General features: G+C 34.8%; 1 protein-coding gene across 1 annotated transcript; it reads right to left on the reverse strand.

Moving 5' to 3' along the window:
• Positions 1-655: 655 nt before the first annotated feature.
• Positions 656-16,058, reverse strand: LOC127794857 (aminopeptidase M1-like). Its single transcript, XM_052326118.1, is given in 20 exon segments — positions 656-962; positions 965-977; positions 1,274-1,354; positions 1,797-1,874; positions 1,972-2,039; positions 2,188-2,302; positions 2,372-2,549; positions 2,867-2,964; positions 3,040-3,161; positions 3,454-3,775; positions 3,898-4,080; positions 5,043-5,156; positions 5,619-5,735; positions 5,834-5,938; positions 6,198-6,351; positions 6,878-6,971; positions 7,061-7,247; positions 7,942-8,044; positions 15,465-15,610; positions 15,704-16,058. Coding segments are annotated over 20 exon segments (2,670 nt in total). The 5' UTR covers positions 15,932-16,058; the 3' UTR covers positions 656-798.
• Positions 16,059-17,067: the final 1,009 nt, after the last annotated feature.

Raw genomic sequence — 17,067 nt, forward strand, 5'->3', positions numbered from 1 at the left:
CTGCTACTCCAAGGGTTGATCTACTTTTTATAACGTGAGCGTAACAATATGTGTTTTTGTGAGAATTTCAGTTGGCACATTTAATCTAGAATGCAGTTTGGAGTCGTCTATTCACTTTAGTTTTTCCAATCTCTTCAGAATTGGCTTTAGTTCAGTTCATATTTAGTGTCTCCCTCTGAAATGCTTTCGATAAAAATTTTTAGATACTAGGGTGTTGGTCTCTATGTTATGAAGGCTTTGTTTATGGAGGCGAGATCTGCTACCCCCTTGGTAGACTGATTTTTATTGGATGGATAGTCAAGGGGACAATCAGACGGGACAGCAGATCTCGCTTCTTGTTTATGTGCCTCTTGTGATTGAATTTTTCTTTGTTTGCTTGTGTTGTGCTCAGTATGTGCCTTAGTGTTGCTTGTGTATAAATTTTTATTTTATTTTATATATTTTCAATTATAAAAAAAAGTTACAAACACGAATATCTCTCCTTAGAATTGATCATTCCTTTTCTTTATCAAAAAAAACATAATAAAAGGAGACTAACCACTGTGGCAATAGTTCAAATGACATGATGAGAGTTCAAGTGATCAGAGAAAGAATTGAGCTCAATTCCTAAAAATCTCTTGAGTCTTGGGGCCGGTCACCATGAAATTATGTTGAATTTAGGTGATGAAAGAAAATGCTTATTATTAACTTACCTTGTAATAATAATATCCATAAGCAGTAGCATAACAAATACCAGTCGAAGGAAGTGTCACTCCACTACCCATTAAACACGGTAGATGACAATGTCATTGACACATTTCATACTTGAGCTAATTCTCTGACCAGCCCTTCAAGGGAATCTTCTTGCTTGATGCTTTCTGCCCACCTTGCTTTCATCCTGACTTCCTCGATGCTCTGCTTTAAATTCCTGGCAAACGAAGTAGTCACCTTGCTAGCAAAAAATGCTTCCACTTCATCTGCTTTTCATGGCTGCAAAGCTGAGAGGAAGAGAGAACCAAAAACCAGGTTCACACAATCTCAAAGGCCACAGTGATCAATGACATATTCTTGCATTTTCACTGTTTATATGTAATGTAGATATGACCATACATAGAAACAATTAACAAGTTAAAATTCATGTAATTGATGCTATCTGGTGGGATTATGGACTGCTATCTCGTTGTTGTTGTTGTTGGCTTTCTTTTAACTCTTCTAACTCTCCTAGTATAATTTGAAATAGTGGTATACAAGTGCATCATATTGCAGAGTCATTCTGTGAGTTAATGTTACTTACTGGTGAGATGATATCTCTAACAAAACGGTGAAGTAGAAGATTCCCAGCACCCCATTTTGTATAGACTAGGTCCCAGTTCTCCTGCACCCATTATCAAACAATTATAACTCCATGATTCATAAAATTTTGGAGATAGTAGAGCATAAAACTCGCCAATCTGAAGAAGAACCACAATTCATGCATAAATCCTTATTTATCACTTCTTCACCAAATATTCTCTCTCAATTGCTAAGGTAGAAGACAATCATTAACAATCAACTACTCAGAGATTACCAGAAAGAGTATGCTTCTCTTCTTTTTCACATTTATCTGGTCCCCAAACAGAACAAAATTCTAGGATTTCTTTCATAGTTACTTCTAAATTTCAGACTTTGAATGTTATAGTGGCCTCCTGACTTCATTCAATATATTTTCATTTTCCTGATTAGATATTCAAGTTTTCATTAATCTCAGAGAAATAAATTCCTAAAAGGTTTCAAAAATTATCAGTCCTGAACTGGTAGACATGTGTCCATCTACATACTTTTAACCATCTCCATGCTGTCTGCCGTCCCTCTGAGCTTATCCCTGCTAGTACATATACTGTATCTTGACCACGGACCTGAGAGGACAAAGGGATGAATTCAGTAACAAGAATATTGCAAATAAAGACTACAGTACCCAGAAATCATAGGGGACTTGGCAAATTACTGTAATACCTCATCAGATAATATTAAATTCAGAACCTCCAAAACTATTTTGGGGTCTGGACAGGACCCAATACAACCTGTAGAAGGTACAAATGTCAAGTGTAAATGACCTTGTATCCAAGCACACTTTCAACCAACTAAGACAATGGATAACCGATGCAAACGAAAAGGTCTGGTCTGTGATATATAAAAAAAGGAAAGAAAGAAAGCATATCCGAAACTTACGTAAAACCCTGGTCTTCTCTTGCACTGCTTGAGCTCCCTTACATAAATTTAGTAGGGCTTCAAACCCATTCCTATTGCTGGTGTTGGCATTTCTCATTACAGCAAAATAAGCAGCCTGGTAGACAAAAGCTTAAAAATTATCAGCAATTGTCCACAGATGAGGAAGAGCACTGGTTGATTTTACCTTTCTGCTGTCAACAGGAAGAAGTGTAGTGTTTTGGTCACTCAAGTATGTTTGAAAGCGCTTTATTGCTTCATCAATGGTTCTATCATGGCCAAACTTGATTAAGGCCGTCAAAACTTCACCCCTCAACATTGCATTCAAATGATTCTCTCCCTGAATGGGTACCCAACCTAATTTTCTGCAAACAATAAAGAGCATATTTTACTTCAACAGTGACAAGAAACTCAAATTCTTGATTATATGTCATTATATAGTTGTTTTAATTAATCCCGTAAAATTTATACCACTCACTTGTCAAAAATTAAAATTGCCCAATTTGTACCACTCAGTTGTCCAGTGTTTTACTACGAGCCTAAAACCAAGCAGGTACTTGAGCAAGCATATGAACCATTCATTCTTACCATAAGGAAAGTAGATTAAAGCTTTCACAGCAACTAATAAGTTGAAATGAATCAGCATATAGACAGTCTAATTAGATATGGTGGGTGTTCTTACTCAGCAGAGAAGAGGAGGAGACTGATAAAAAATTGTTGTATACCATTCACAGAATTTGGTATGGCTTCAGAAGAGATCTCGACAACATTATAACATATCTATCATATAGGAAGAAAAAGTCAGGTTGTTGGGCAATAATGACAATTTATAGCAAATTTGTATCAGAAACCTACGTTAATGAGTCTGGATAACACGATGTAATCAAGTTCCTTCCTGTATACATTCATCAATGAAATCAAAGATGACAATGGAACTTCACATGCCTCACAAAGAGCATATGTGTCATCCAGAATGCCTGACAACGAGATAAAATAAGTTATTCCATTTCCTTGAATGTGCTTTCTGATACAGTAGAAGTATCAGAAAAGATAAAAGAAGGGAACCAAGGAGAGATAAGAATACAGATAGACAGAAAAACTAGCGACTAATGCCATTTTAGCCAACTGCCATGTAAGTGTATGCAAGTGCAAATCAAAGTTAGCATGTAGAAAAGGAACTGCATTGTGTTGAGATGAATTACTGGAAATAAAGATCCCAAGCTCACTGCCATGATAAATCTTAATTAACAACGATAAGAAGGTACAAACCAAATCTATCTGTGGCACAGAGGCAATTTTCCTCTATAGCTTTCCTCAATTTAGCAGCCAGTTTCTCATCATACTTCACCCTGTAAAATCCAGTCTGCCCAACATTTAATTTTACCCAAAAATTTTCATCAAATTCCTCTAGATTCTTCTTGCCAGATGAGCTTGAATTGACATCAGAAGAATCATAGAGACTAGATACATCCAACTTTCCAAGTTTTGACTCTAACAGAAAATTCTTCCGTTTCATGCCTGAACCAAGTGATAAAGTTAATGGAACAATCCAGTGACCCTCCACTTGCAAACCAGAATATAGAAATTGAGACTGCAAATTCAAGAAAAAAACCAGAGGATGCCTTAATTAAAATATAACAAGGTAAACTTCTGGCAACCCAATCCACAATGCACCAAAACTGAAAAAGGAAAACAACAATGAGTAAGAAAAACCTGTTCAAACTCTAAATTAGTATGTTTGTGTTTCACAGAGATAACTGGATAACCCTTTTTCTTTGTCCATGTGTCCATCATCGTGCTCACTTGAAGACCAGATTCTTCTGAAAGAATATTCCACAAGTCTTCTGTTTTTGTGTTTTTGCAAGCATATTTCTCCATATAGGAACACAGAGATCTCTGCTCATACGAAAAAAGATAAGGTCAGAAAGAAGACAACAGACTGGAATGACAAGCAAATGAAATGACCAAGATTCTAAATACAAGCCCCTGATTCACCCGATATCTTAATTTTTCTGCATATGGCAATCATCTTTTGCGTCCTTTCTTTCTTCTTTCTAAATCCTTCTCCATGAAAATGGTGTTTGCACTCTCTTTCCTTGTTAACTGTAATTTCATGAACCACTAGACAAGATTGTTTGGTAATTTAATTCCTGTGAGGCTGTGATAACAAAAAAGCCCTATTTGTTTCAGAAATGTCATACTTGGTAGATAGTACCATGATCACAGGAGATAGGAATAAAGAAATATACATAAAAGGAAAGAAACTATCTGCTCCATGACGGGGAGACCTACATTTAGCATGAAATAACAAGTAAGTAGCTTCTAATTTCATGGAATCCAATCCTCAACAGTATAAACTTGTGATATATATGAGAAGAAGAAGAAGAAGAAGAAGAAAGAGGGAAGTCAAGCTAAAAGCTTTGTCTTTATTTCTTTCTTTTATTTATCTTATTTTCTAGCTGAACCAAAAATACCAGATATATCAAAACTAATAACCACTAAAAATTGAAAATCTGAACAATGAAAATCACTTGCAACAGCAGTCCTTGTGCCTGCAACTAGTCTAGTGTGCCAATATGAACCTAAATATTTTCCTGCACCACCTCTTATATTTAAGGAGGCTAGAACTGGCATACATCATGTGATAGCAAAACTAGTTACTAGTTGCCAGTGGTTGGCAAACACAGCCAGGAGCACATATGAACAAGAATATAAATAAAACTTCATGTTGTCTGATATAAGATAAATGACTTCGACTTAATTCATAGAGTTACATTAGACAAAAGAGTAAAGGAATGATATGATTGAGTACCAGACAGTTTTTTTCTCTGTTATCTCAATTAACTGAACATACATACCTGCAATATATTATCTCCAAGATAATCCATCAACATACGGATAACAGCAGATCCCTTTTTATAGCTTATGGCATCAAAAACTTCATCAACAGAACGAGCACCATGTATCTCTACCTGCAGATATGTTTAATAGTGTCTAATAGACATAACTGAATTTCATGGTGCTTTTCCAAACTACGGTGTGGAAGCTAATTAGCTCAAATATTATAGTACATGTTCATGCTCCTTGTTTCTAAAGCTGAAAACAATGGATGCCCCTAGAGCATTGCCCTATCATTTTACACATGTTTATTTTAAGCCACGTACATTCACGCAACCAAACAGAGGTGAGCTAGGATGCTGTTTTATGCAAATCAATATGTATGTGCACCCCTGTATGAGAGCAGGCGCAAATAGAAAATCAGGGCTATGGCATTAGAATCAATGAACTAGTTTTTGCTGTTTCAATTCAATACAATCAGCACCAAAATATTGCCGATAAAAAATGCTAAAGGTTAACCTCACTATAACAATTATATAAAGTGTGATATTTAAATCACAAATATTTATGCATACAATTCAGAAACCTATCTTTACCTCTATAGGGTGTGAGTTTTCCATTGCATCTGCACGTAAACCCCCAGCAGTTTCTTCAAGAAATTGATTCCAGATTTCCCACTCAGGAAATAAGCAATCAGTGGCTAAATAACTTATCTGGACATATAAGATAAGATAAGAACATCATATACAGCATTACATCAAAAGAAAGGCACAGGAAGCAAAAGCACTGGAATAGAAAGACTAAGAATTACCCAAGTTGCAAAACCTTCATTTAGCCATAAATCAGTCCACCATTCCATTGTTACCAGGTTGCCAAACCATTGATGTGCAACTTCATGTGTTACTACAATTGCAAGCTGGGATAACAAAAGGAAAATGCACAAATCTTAAATGATTTGGTATATTTATATGAATATATGCTATGAAAGAATTGAAAATAAAGTGAAACATGAGAGAAACAGGTATAATTCTTCCACACCCCTCAACTTGTGAAACAGTTTGCAGAAAAAGGTAGTAATTTTTTTATCCTCTCTTGGAAATTTTAAAACAATGACAAGGGAAAAAGAAGAAGAAGAATAGATGGCACTGGTGAATTGTATGAAAATGGTGACTTACTCTCTGCTTGTTAGCAGCTGCAGAATGTAATTCATCATAGAGTAACTCCACTTCACGATAGGTGATCAAACCATAATTCTCCATGGCCCCTCCAGAAAAATCAGGAATAGCAACCATATCCAGCTTAGGAAGAGTGTAAGGCATGGAGAAGTACCTAAAAAGTTATTAAATCAACAAATTGAACCAAGGAATTCACAGTGGATGCTATACATGCAATTTATGCTGCAGGGGAAGGATAACTATTCTTTTCCCGGAACTTCAAGACATAATAAACTCTTTAGCTGTTTGAGGTGGATGTCTTACGCTCTGTTAATGACTGACAAGTAGCCATCTCAAACAGTGTCTCCATCAGTATTCCACTGAGTGTAAGGTGTGTTTCTCGGAGCAGTTATTGGCAAATGGTTGAGAGAATTTCATTTTTATGCACTGACTGTGCATTCCTTTTACAGTTCCATTATGTATTGAGTTCCAGGTCTGTCCTGAGGACTAATTGGATCCAATCCAGATTTACAAGATACAAAAGGAATTTCATTTCATTTGTCAATTACCTCAATGATGCTCATGTCACTGCATCATACTTCTTTTATATTAAACTAAATGGTGGATTGATTACAGGCCAATTATTGTTGCTACAGATTTCTTACACTAAAAATTAAATTACTTTTACAGGAATAGCTTACTTCTTATACAAATCAAGTGCCTTTACTGCAACATGTAAAGCAAGCTTTCCTTTATCACTCTTACCAACAGGACAATATACAGAGACCTTAATTCCTGCTTGAAATGTAGAAGTTAGAGAAACTCTGGAATACAAAATAAAAGTCTGTTAAAATGAAAGCAATAAGCCTTAGCTCAACACATACCATCACTTGTTGTTTCTTCTATATGGTCAAATAAACCAATCACAACAGCCACCAAGTATGTCGACATAATTGGCGACTCCTCAAAATGAACTGTTTTTATCTCTCCATTATGCTCTTCATGAACAACTGGCATGTTAGATAATGCCGTCAAAGAAGATGGCACACTCACTGTTAGCTTGAAGGTGGCCTGTCAAGCATATGATAATAGTGCACAAATTCATAAGAAAAATTATAAATTAAAAGGAAAATGCAGGTTTGATATACATTCATAAAATTGCCTGTTCAGACACGGGAAAACAAACATACACAGTTTAAATATTTCATTTTTTAGGGTTACCCCAAAGGCAAACAGTAAATTCATAGATCACTGCAGACTTGCTTTTAATTTTATTTAGGTTTGGGTAGCTTTTGGTTCAACTCAAAAACTTCAAGTTGTTGGAGTGTTATTTCTCTAATTTATCCTGATAGATGAATGCTTGATTGGATCTTAGCATTCCACGACTTGGAAAAATAGCCGATGTTCTCTACCCACTCTCACAGTAAATATCTTTGAATAAAATGGATAATACAGTAGACAGATTCATGGCAGCTCTTAAGCGCTCAAAGATATATGAGCAAAGTAGGTATTCTCATCAGTAACAATTTCCTTTCTGTCATGTTCAGAGATTGTAGATTTTCTTCATGTAAGAGCAGCTCCAGTATCATCGATGAACAGGTACCAAGTATGATAAACTAAAAGTGTATGTACAACTCATTTCCATGGAACTCAAATTGTGAGTTTACCCTACATTAAAGGAGATAAACATGACCTTAGCAACTAGATCATAGATCATAAGCAGGAAATAGCAAAATTAGAAAAGCACATAATAAACTAAACAAACCTTCAGAGCAGGTTCATCCCAGCAAGGAAAACATCGTCGGGCGTCCACTGCTTCAAATTGAGTCACTGCCATATTCTTCTTCACTCCTCCATCCATGTAAGTGCTATTAAAAGGGAAAAATAAATTCATGTGCACAAAAAGATCAAATAAATCTAAAAAGACTATTTCACCATGTATGGAACTTGGGTTCATGGAGGGAAAAGAAAAGGGAAGAAAATAAAGTTGGGAAAATAAAACAAAAGGAACAGACTTAGATATATTTATTTTGCTGGTTGGAAAAGAAATTGGGTTTTTTTTTTTTCTTTCTTTTTTTTCTTTTTTTTTTTTTTGGGGGGGGGGGTGGGGGGGGTGGACCCAATTATCTATTTGTCATAACAGTCATGTTTAGCTTAGTCATCATAAAAAATGTAAATGTGTATATAGTTTTATTTCAGCATTCCTCTTTCTTTCAGTTGAGTCATAGTTCCAAAAATAGCATTAGATGTTTGCTAAGATAGAAATCTCTCTTATTTTTCCTTCTAAACCAAGAATACAGCAATTTCAATTATAGCCCGACCATTAAAAAATTAGGGTAAGTTACTGTCAAGAGATAAGCAGTTTTATTTTGTTTTATTCGGTTTTTCTTATTTTATCTTGTCTTATCTTTGAATAGGAGGTTATGGTCAAAGCTGATCCATAAGTAGACTTAGTCTCTGAACAAATACCGTAGGAGAACTGAACTTTTCTCCCTTAATCTTCCATTAGCTAGTGTTAAACTTATATACAAAAAATTCCTACAAAATCTCCTATAAAATCTCCTAGATATTCTCCTAATTTACAGTAGTGATAGTCTTTATCTAATGTACAACACAAACTTAAATTAAATAAGAATATTATCTTGAATAAAATTTGCATTATCTCGGGTCTTCTCCTTCTTGAACAAGGAGTCTTTTCCAACACTCCCTCTCAACCCAGTGAATAGATGTCTATTATTCCCAACTTGTCTCTTATTACTTTAAATCCTTGTTTCTGCATGCCTTGGTCAAGGTATTTGCCTCTTGATCTTTGGTAGGAATATAAGTTAGTCTTATATCTCCTGCTTCTAGTTCTTCCCTGACAAAATACCTGTCAATTCTCACATGCTTCATCCGGTCATACTATTCTAGATTATTCACTATACTTATAGCTGATTTACTATCGCTATAAAGTATTTTTGGTGTTGTGATTGGCATGTCCATATCCTTCATCAACATTTCTAACCAAATTATCTCACAAATGCACTATGCAATGGCTCAATACTCGGCCTTGGCACTGCTACATGAAACAACCTGTTGCTTTTTGCTTCTCCATGTGACTAGGTTTCCCCGTAATTTTGTGCAATACCTTGATGTGGATTTGTTGTCTTCAACAGATCCTACACAATCTACATCTAAATAGCTCTTTATTTCTCTTTCACTACCTTTCTTAAACAACAATCATTTCCCAAGTGCGCCTTTAAGATATCTTAGGATATGATAAGCAGCTTCTAGATGTCTTTTGGTTGGAGAATGCATGAATTGACTAATTATACTTATCGCATAAGCAATATCTGGTATTGTATGAGATAAGTAGATCAATTTTCCCACTAGATGTTGAAATTTGCCCATATCAACTTGCTCCTCTTCATTCTTTTCATCTTTATTCTTCCAATTTGGTTCTAAAAGAGTGTTAGCCAGCTTGCACCCGAGTTTACCAATTTCCCTCAAAAGATCAAGAGTGTATTTTCTTTGTGAGATGAAAATACTCTCACTGCTTCTTGCTACTTCCAATCCCAAGAAATATTTTAAATCTCCCAAATCCTTAACTTCAAATGCCTCTCTTAGTTGATGCTTCAATAGTTCAATCTCTTGATGGTTGTCTCCAGTGATAATTATATCCTCCACATAGACTATAAGAATGGTCTTCTTTCCCTCAGAATCTGTCTTTATAAATAATGTGTGGTCAGTTTGTCCTTGTCTATATCCAAGTTGCTGTAAAGTTTCACTGAATCTCTTAAACCATGCCTTGGTGATTGCTTGAGGCCATATAGTGATTTCTTTAGCTTGCACACTTTCCCTCCTGTATCTTCTCTTTCAAAACCTGGGGGAATCCTCATATAAATATCTTCTTCTAACTAACCATTTAAGAAGGCATTTTTAATGTCTAATTGGTGAAGTTTCCAATCCAAGTTGACTGCCAATGATAGTATCACCCGAATGGAATTAAGTTTGGCCACCAGTGCAAAAGTTTCCACATAGTCAAGGCCTTGAGTTTGAGTAAAGCCTTGAGCTACAAGCCTAGCCTTGTATCTCTCAATTTTTCCATCTGATTTATACTTAACAGTAAAGACCCATTTGCTCCCAACGATGTTTTTTCCGTTGGGTAATTTCACTATCTCCCATGTGCAATTCTTTTCTAGAGCATGCATTTTCCTCCATTACAGCTTTCCTCCATTTTTCCCACTGTAAAGCATGATAAATATCCTTAGGAATACTCACATTATCAATGATTATGAGATGATGTTAAATATCCTTAGGAATACTCACATTTTTCCTCTTGTAAAGCATGATATATAGTTTTGTACTAATCAAGCTTGATGTTAAATGTTTGAGAAAACATTTTGAAAATTCGGCTAAGTATGAAAGCCCTTTTATCAAACCAAGTATATGTATTTTTTGAAGATTTTGAAGGCAAGGTACTCAAAACATTCTTTTAAACCTTCTACACTGCCTTAAATCAAAAATAGCTTTGTCAATCAAATATTGCTCAGTATATTTTTCAATATATTCAAGTATTCAATCAAGTTTCATAAAAAACCTACTCGAACATGTTTTGTAAAAGCTATGTTTTTTTTAAGCTCAATCGAGTATGGTAATTGTAAAATTGAGTATTTTTATAGCTAGTGAAATCTAAGCATATTTCTAGTTGAGAATTGTTTTTCTATGTGATTTTCAAATCAGTCGATTATATGTTTTATCAAAACCTTCTTTCAATCAACTATTAAGATTTTCTACTCGAGTATTTTATGCAAACTCTCTATATTTTAAAAAATCAGTCAAGTAAGGATGTTTTCCAATCGAGTATTTTTTAGTTATCAAAAACTCCAAGTATCTCATTAGTCGAGTACGTTTTTCTCTCAATCGACTAATGTATTGTTATAACCGATTATCTATATAGCTTAATCGAGTAAAAATTTTATAGAATATGGCTAAGTCTCTTAGCATAATCTTAATTGAGTATCAATTATCTGTACTCAAGTATTTGCTTCTATTAGTCAAGTGAACCTAGCCAAGTAGTCGAGTGCTTAATGCAAAGTCTCTTTGGCTTGTGAGTCAGTCGAGTAATGACTTTGTCTTACTCGAGTAAAGCTTATCTATAATCGATTACATGAATTTTCCAATTGAGTATGTATTTCATTAGTCGAGTATCTTTAGGACTTAGTCGAGTAACTGGCATTTGATTTCAAATTTTTTTAGTCATTACTCAATAAGCAAAAAGGGAACAGTTTTGACCGTTAGAGCTTTATTTGCTTATTTCAAGGCGTCTAACTGTCCTCTCTTATAAAAGAATGTAAGAATATATTTATGCAAGTGTGCTTAATGCTTCCCATATATATTATGCATATATTTCTAACTAATTTGACCGTTAATGGTCAAATCAAAGAAGTTGTAAGTTGCGCAGGCCTCAATACTAAATCCAACCATCGAGTTTCTATATAAGGCCAAGATGAGTGATCAATCAAGTTGTTGTTGAGCCATCAAGAAAGCCTATGCCGTTAACATAGCCACGAGTGCTTGTGCTCGAACAACATAAAGCAAATTCTTTCACAGCAAGCCTATTTCTTTTCAGGCCATTCTTCAATGCTTGAGTGAGTGCTTATTTAGTTTATCTCCTATCACTCTTGAGCATTTATCTGGTGAGGTTAATTGTATATCTTTCTAAACCATATTGTATAAGAGAGTTGAGTACTTTTTTCATTTAATCTTTTGAGCTCTCTTTTGTTCTTTAATCTTTAAGAGAATAGATTATATCATTGTATAATCTTGTAATTTCTCTTGAATTTGTTCTTTCACAATTCTTTGTGAAATTCTTGTAAAAGTTACGCCTTATCCTTTAAAAGATAGTGGTTGTGGCTCAGCTTAGAAAGAAAAAACCTCATGTAATGGTTACTGCTTAGTCTATGAAAAGCGGAAGTTCCTACTTAGCCTGTAAAAGTGGAGGTTCCTACTTAGCCTGTGAAAAGTAGAGATTACAGCTGCTCTTGTAAAAGTTGGGGTTCCTACTTATCCCGTAAAAGTGGGGGTTATAGTTGAAGCTGTAAAAACTATTATCCTTAGTGGATTTTTTAAATCCTTAGTGAGGAGTTAAGGTAGTGGACTAGGCAGTTGACTGAACACTCTAAATTGTTGTGTCCATGTTGCTTTCCTTTTATCACTTTCATTTTAACAAAATTATTCCTTATCTTCTATGCATATGCTTTTCATTCATAAATACAACTTAATGTAGTGTTTTTCTAACTATCGTTAAAACATTTTCTTGGTTGGAATCATCTTAAAAACTGCATTCTTTTACATCTTCATATGTGTTTATCATTTCACCCATTCAACAAATTGTTTCTTATCTTCACACTAGCATTCTTTGTCTAAGTATTTCATTTTCAGTTTTTAAGTCTTGCACAAAAGTTTTATATGCATCAGTTTTCATTGCATATATAAAAAGCATTTTCAAATCTATTTATGAAATCTTATATCTCGTGCATATGTTTCAAACTAATTTCTATCATTTCAAAGAGGGTTCTTAAATCCTTTCTTAAATGCATACATCTTCATATTAATATTTTCATATATAAACTTATTATATGCCTAATGTTTCTCAAATCATTTTATGAATGATCTTGTATGTTGCATACTCATTCATGCTTGTTTGCGTCTTTCCGCTGCTGCATCTATTTGTAGTTTAATAAAATGTTTTCCCTCAAATAACTTTACTGCATCTCATACTTCTCAAGATATTTTCATTATTTCTAAAAATAGTCAAAAACACCCAATTCACCCCCCTCTTGGGTAATCTTTCAAAAGATATGAACCATTTAGCACCAGAACAATTAAGAATCCTAGATAGTCCCCAAACATTAGAGTGGATTAAGGAAAAAGGAATATAAGATAATTACACTTTGTGATGCTTTGACATTTCACACACATCACAATGAAGATTACTAACACTTATATCCTTGAATTTAGAAGGAAACATAGTTTTCAACAAAGTAAAAGGAGGATGGCTAAGGCGATAGTGTTGTAGCCATATGTTATTGAGAGTAGAAGTAGACTGAGATGGACCGGCAAGCATGGGATGATCCCTTTTAGGAAAAACACTATCCCTCTTAAAGTAATGCATCCCATTCTTCTCCTCAATAGCACCAATCATCTTTCCCATATCCAGTGCCTGAAATTCACATGTATGAGGAGAAAAAATAACACGACAATTTTAATGAGCTGATAGACATAAATTAGATTAGTACATAGGTTAGGGACATGCAAAACCTATTTGATAGGAAAAACAAGACTAAGAGTTACTCTGCCTCGACCAGTTATATGAATTGAGTTTCCATTAGCTATGGTGATTCTTTTGGAAGTTCCCAGTGGCTTATAGGTTTCAAATACATTTAGGTCATAGGACATGTGGTCAGTAGCCCTTGAATCTAGAATCCACAAATCATTCCTATTGGTTTGTGAGGCAGTAAAAGATTCAAAAACGAAAACAAGTACCTATTTGTGCTAGAGAGAAAGTTCCATCCTGAATTGTCCTTAGGAAACTCTTGAGCTTACTGATTTCATCTGCATTCAATTGGCTTAGGTCAGATGTGGTAACTGAATCTGCCTTATCTGCGGTGGCTTCCTCCTGCTCCTTATTTGAGAGATAGGCTTGGTTTTTAAAAGATAAACTCCAAAAGCCTCCCATCTTATTTAGTACTACCACATTCCCATGCAATTTAAAGCATGTTTCCCGAGTGTGCTTTGGCTTCTTACAATATGTGCACCATAATCCTTCATGGTTTTGTGATCTTGGGTGCAAGTCAAACTTCCCTTGTTGAGACTTGAATCTGGTTCCTTCTCTTTTATTGGTCATGATGGTTGATCCCTTAGAATTGGATTCACTGAGCATAGCTATCCTTCGATACTCTTCACTCCAAATTATAGAAAAAACTTCATTGAGAGATGGAAGTTTCTCTCTTCCAAGAACTTTACTCTTACCTGATCATACTCAGTATTAAGACCTGCCAAGAACTCTACAAAGCCAAGACATGATCATGGAATCCTTAATATTGCATGTTGTGAACTTGGTTCAATCAAATGGGATATCTTCCCTTGACCTTTTAGGAAAGTCCTTACAAGTTGTGACCATTGAAGGTAGTTCCCACCATCTTGGTGGTAAGAATGATGCATTCCAAGTAACTCACTATTAGGAGGGTTTCCTGTTGGTTGATCAAATGAGACTGCCTTTGCGGTTGCCATGGACAGAGTAGTCTCAAAGATTTCTGACATATTTGGTGGATCGATTGGCTGAACAACTAGGATGAAAGGAGACAATACAATGCAATGAAGGCACACTGGAATTGGATCAAAAAGAGAGGATAACATGAGTCAATCACGAAGGCTCTGATATCATGTGAGAATGGAATACTTTTATTCATCTTTACACACAACAACACAACCCTAGTTATAGGGATGAGAAATTACAACATAGGAAATATTACCTATACAAGGTTTAGGAAAGTATCCTAAACTAGTTTTAGCAATTTCTAAAAAACAAGAAGATTAAAGATTAGATCAGCTACAAATCCTAATCCTTCTTTATCCTTTCCTCTGTGTATCTTATGGGAATCAACACTTTGAATAGGAGGTTATGGTCAAAGCTGATCCAAAAGTAGACTTAATCTCTTTATCTCTATCCTCTTATTTTTGTTTCAGATTAGATAGTTAAGTTAGTGTCCTATTTTTAAAGAAGTGGTTTTTTGACTCTCCAAAGGTTGTGTATATTGAGTCTTATTCTTGAAATAATATTTACGGTTTTTCCTGCTCAAATTCTATCACTTACATCCAAACCCCTGTGGTTTGGATCATTTTTATAGAGACACCAAGTAGTTAATAGCATTAAAAAAGAATATGATAAATTGCACTCACACCCATTGTGATTTAAGTGTAATTTTACAGAGACCACAAGTAATATAGGCTTTAGTTTTACGTAGATCTCCTGTAGTGAATTTAAATTTAATATTTTAAACTTACTAAAAACAAAATCGGTTTGATATGTTAATGGCTTTAAACTCAAAACTAACGTAACAGACAGTTTGAAAAAAGCAAGCAAACAAACCATAAGAATCTCAAATGCCAAATTTAATACACACGGAGTCAGCGAGAACCACAGCAGGGCTTTTTTCAGTTTTTCTTTTGTGTTCGTCTCGCTCCCTTCCTCGTCTTTCTCTAGAACCAAACACAGCCAAAACAAAATCGAAAGAGAAAGAGTACCTTCTGTAGAAACCTTTCAAGTGATCGTTAAGCACGCCGCAGAAGCTAATCACCAATACTCCATCCCCTACACCGAGCGCCTCGTCAAACGCCAAAATCAGTATCTCATCATCGCCGTCCATAACCACATCGGTCGGAACACGCTTCTGCGAAACACGAAAACCTTCTCATCGAGAAAAATAAAACTAAGGAGCAATTCAACAGAGCCACGCCGGAGGGGGGGGGGGGGGGGGACTCACCTGATTCCGGGAGTCAGTGAAGGAGACATCGCCGATGACGAGTTCGAGCGCGTTCAGGACGATGAACCTGGTCAATCTAACGATCGAGAGATCAATTTGGACGGTGCCGGAAAAGGTGCAAGCGGAGAGATCGGGGATTAGAGTGAGAACGTAGCACTTCGGGAGTGCGAAATTTGGAAGCCTCGATTGGCCCTTGAATTGATCCAAGCTCTGTGCCTCGACCTCCATGCCTCTCTCTCTCTCTCTCTGAGGGTGAAGTGTAGTGTGAAGAAGAGTGGAGGATGTGTGATATGTGGTTAATTCTGGTCTCAGAGGTTTCTTTCTGAGCTGCCGTCTTTGACAAAAATACAGTTATCGGCCGTTAGCTCCGTCCCTCCACTAATCGCACGGATTTGGGTTATATATATCCGGAAATTTGGAAAAATAGGACCCCAACTAAGACACTTTAAAAATCTTTACAAAATTATGACTTTTAAATGTGTAATAGATAAAAATACTCTCATTTTTCAGTTAACTCTCTCCATATTCTTTCTTCTTCTTTTTCAATAGGTCTTTCATTTTTTTCTCTATTACTCTATATATAAAATATATGTATATTTACTTATAATTTTTTTTTCTTTTATCACTCTTTGTAACCTAAATATATGCGTATATATTATTCACGTTCAACAATTAAGTTCAAAAAACGTGAGTCTCTCTCCTTCTCTCTCTATTGTGTATATATATATTATACATGTACTTTGTGTTTTTGCATTGATGGGAGAAAAAAAAAGTCAAATGACAATCATATATAGAAAAAAGAGAAAAGCAACTGCAGCGACGGCCATGGTGTTGCTAATATTTCGATTAACAGATATATGTTAAAATATTAAAATTTTGAATTTAAATTGAATTAACATTAATTAATTTGATTCAATTTTGTTTATCTTCAGTTCAATTTAATATATGTATTCTAAAAGTTTGAATTTTTCATTTGGTTTGAAGACTAATATTCTATACATGAGAATCGAAAGAAACAATAACTGTGAATGAAGTGGTTATTAAGGTACAATTTACTTAGAACAAACTTAGTTAATTACGTTTAAGTCAATTATTTTGATAAGAAAGAAGATAGAGGGTTTATATATAAGAATATTTTGATAAATTTTTAATATTTTAACAGATATTTGTTACGAATCTCGATTAATAGTTATCCTTAACAGATATTTGTTCACCTAAGACAATGGAATAGGTGGACTGTAAGTTTAAAAATGATAATATATATTTAAATAAAAAACTGACTATAATCGAGAAATCCTCGAATTTTTCACATTACAAAAAAAAAAAAAAAACATTTAGTGCTATTACATGTTTTTAATCAATAA

The sequence above is a fragment of the Diospyros lotus genome, chromosome 2, assembly GCF_014633365.1.
Source record: "Diospyros lotus cultivar Yz01 chromosome 2, ASM1463336v1, whole genome shotgun sequence".
NCBI lineage: Eukaryota > Viridiplantae > Streptophyta > Magnoliopsida > Ericales > Ebenaceae > Diospyros > Diospyros lotus.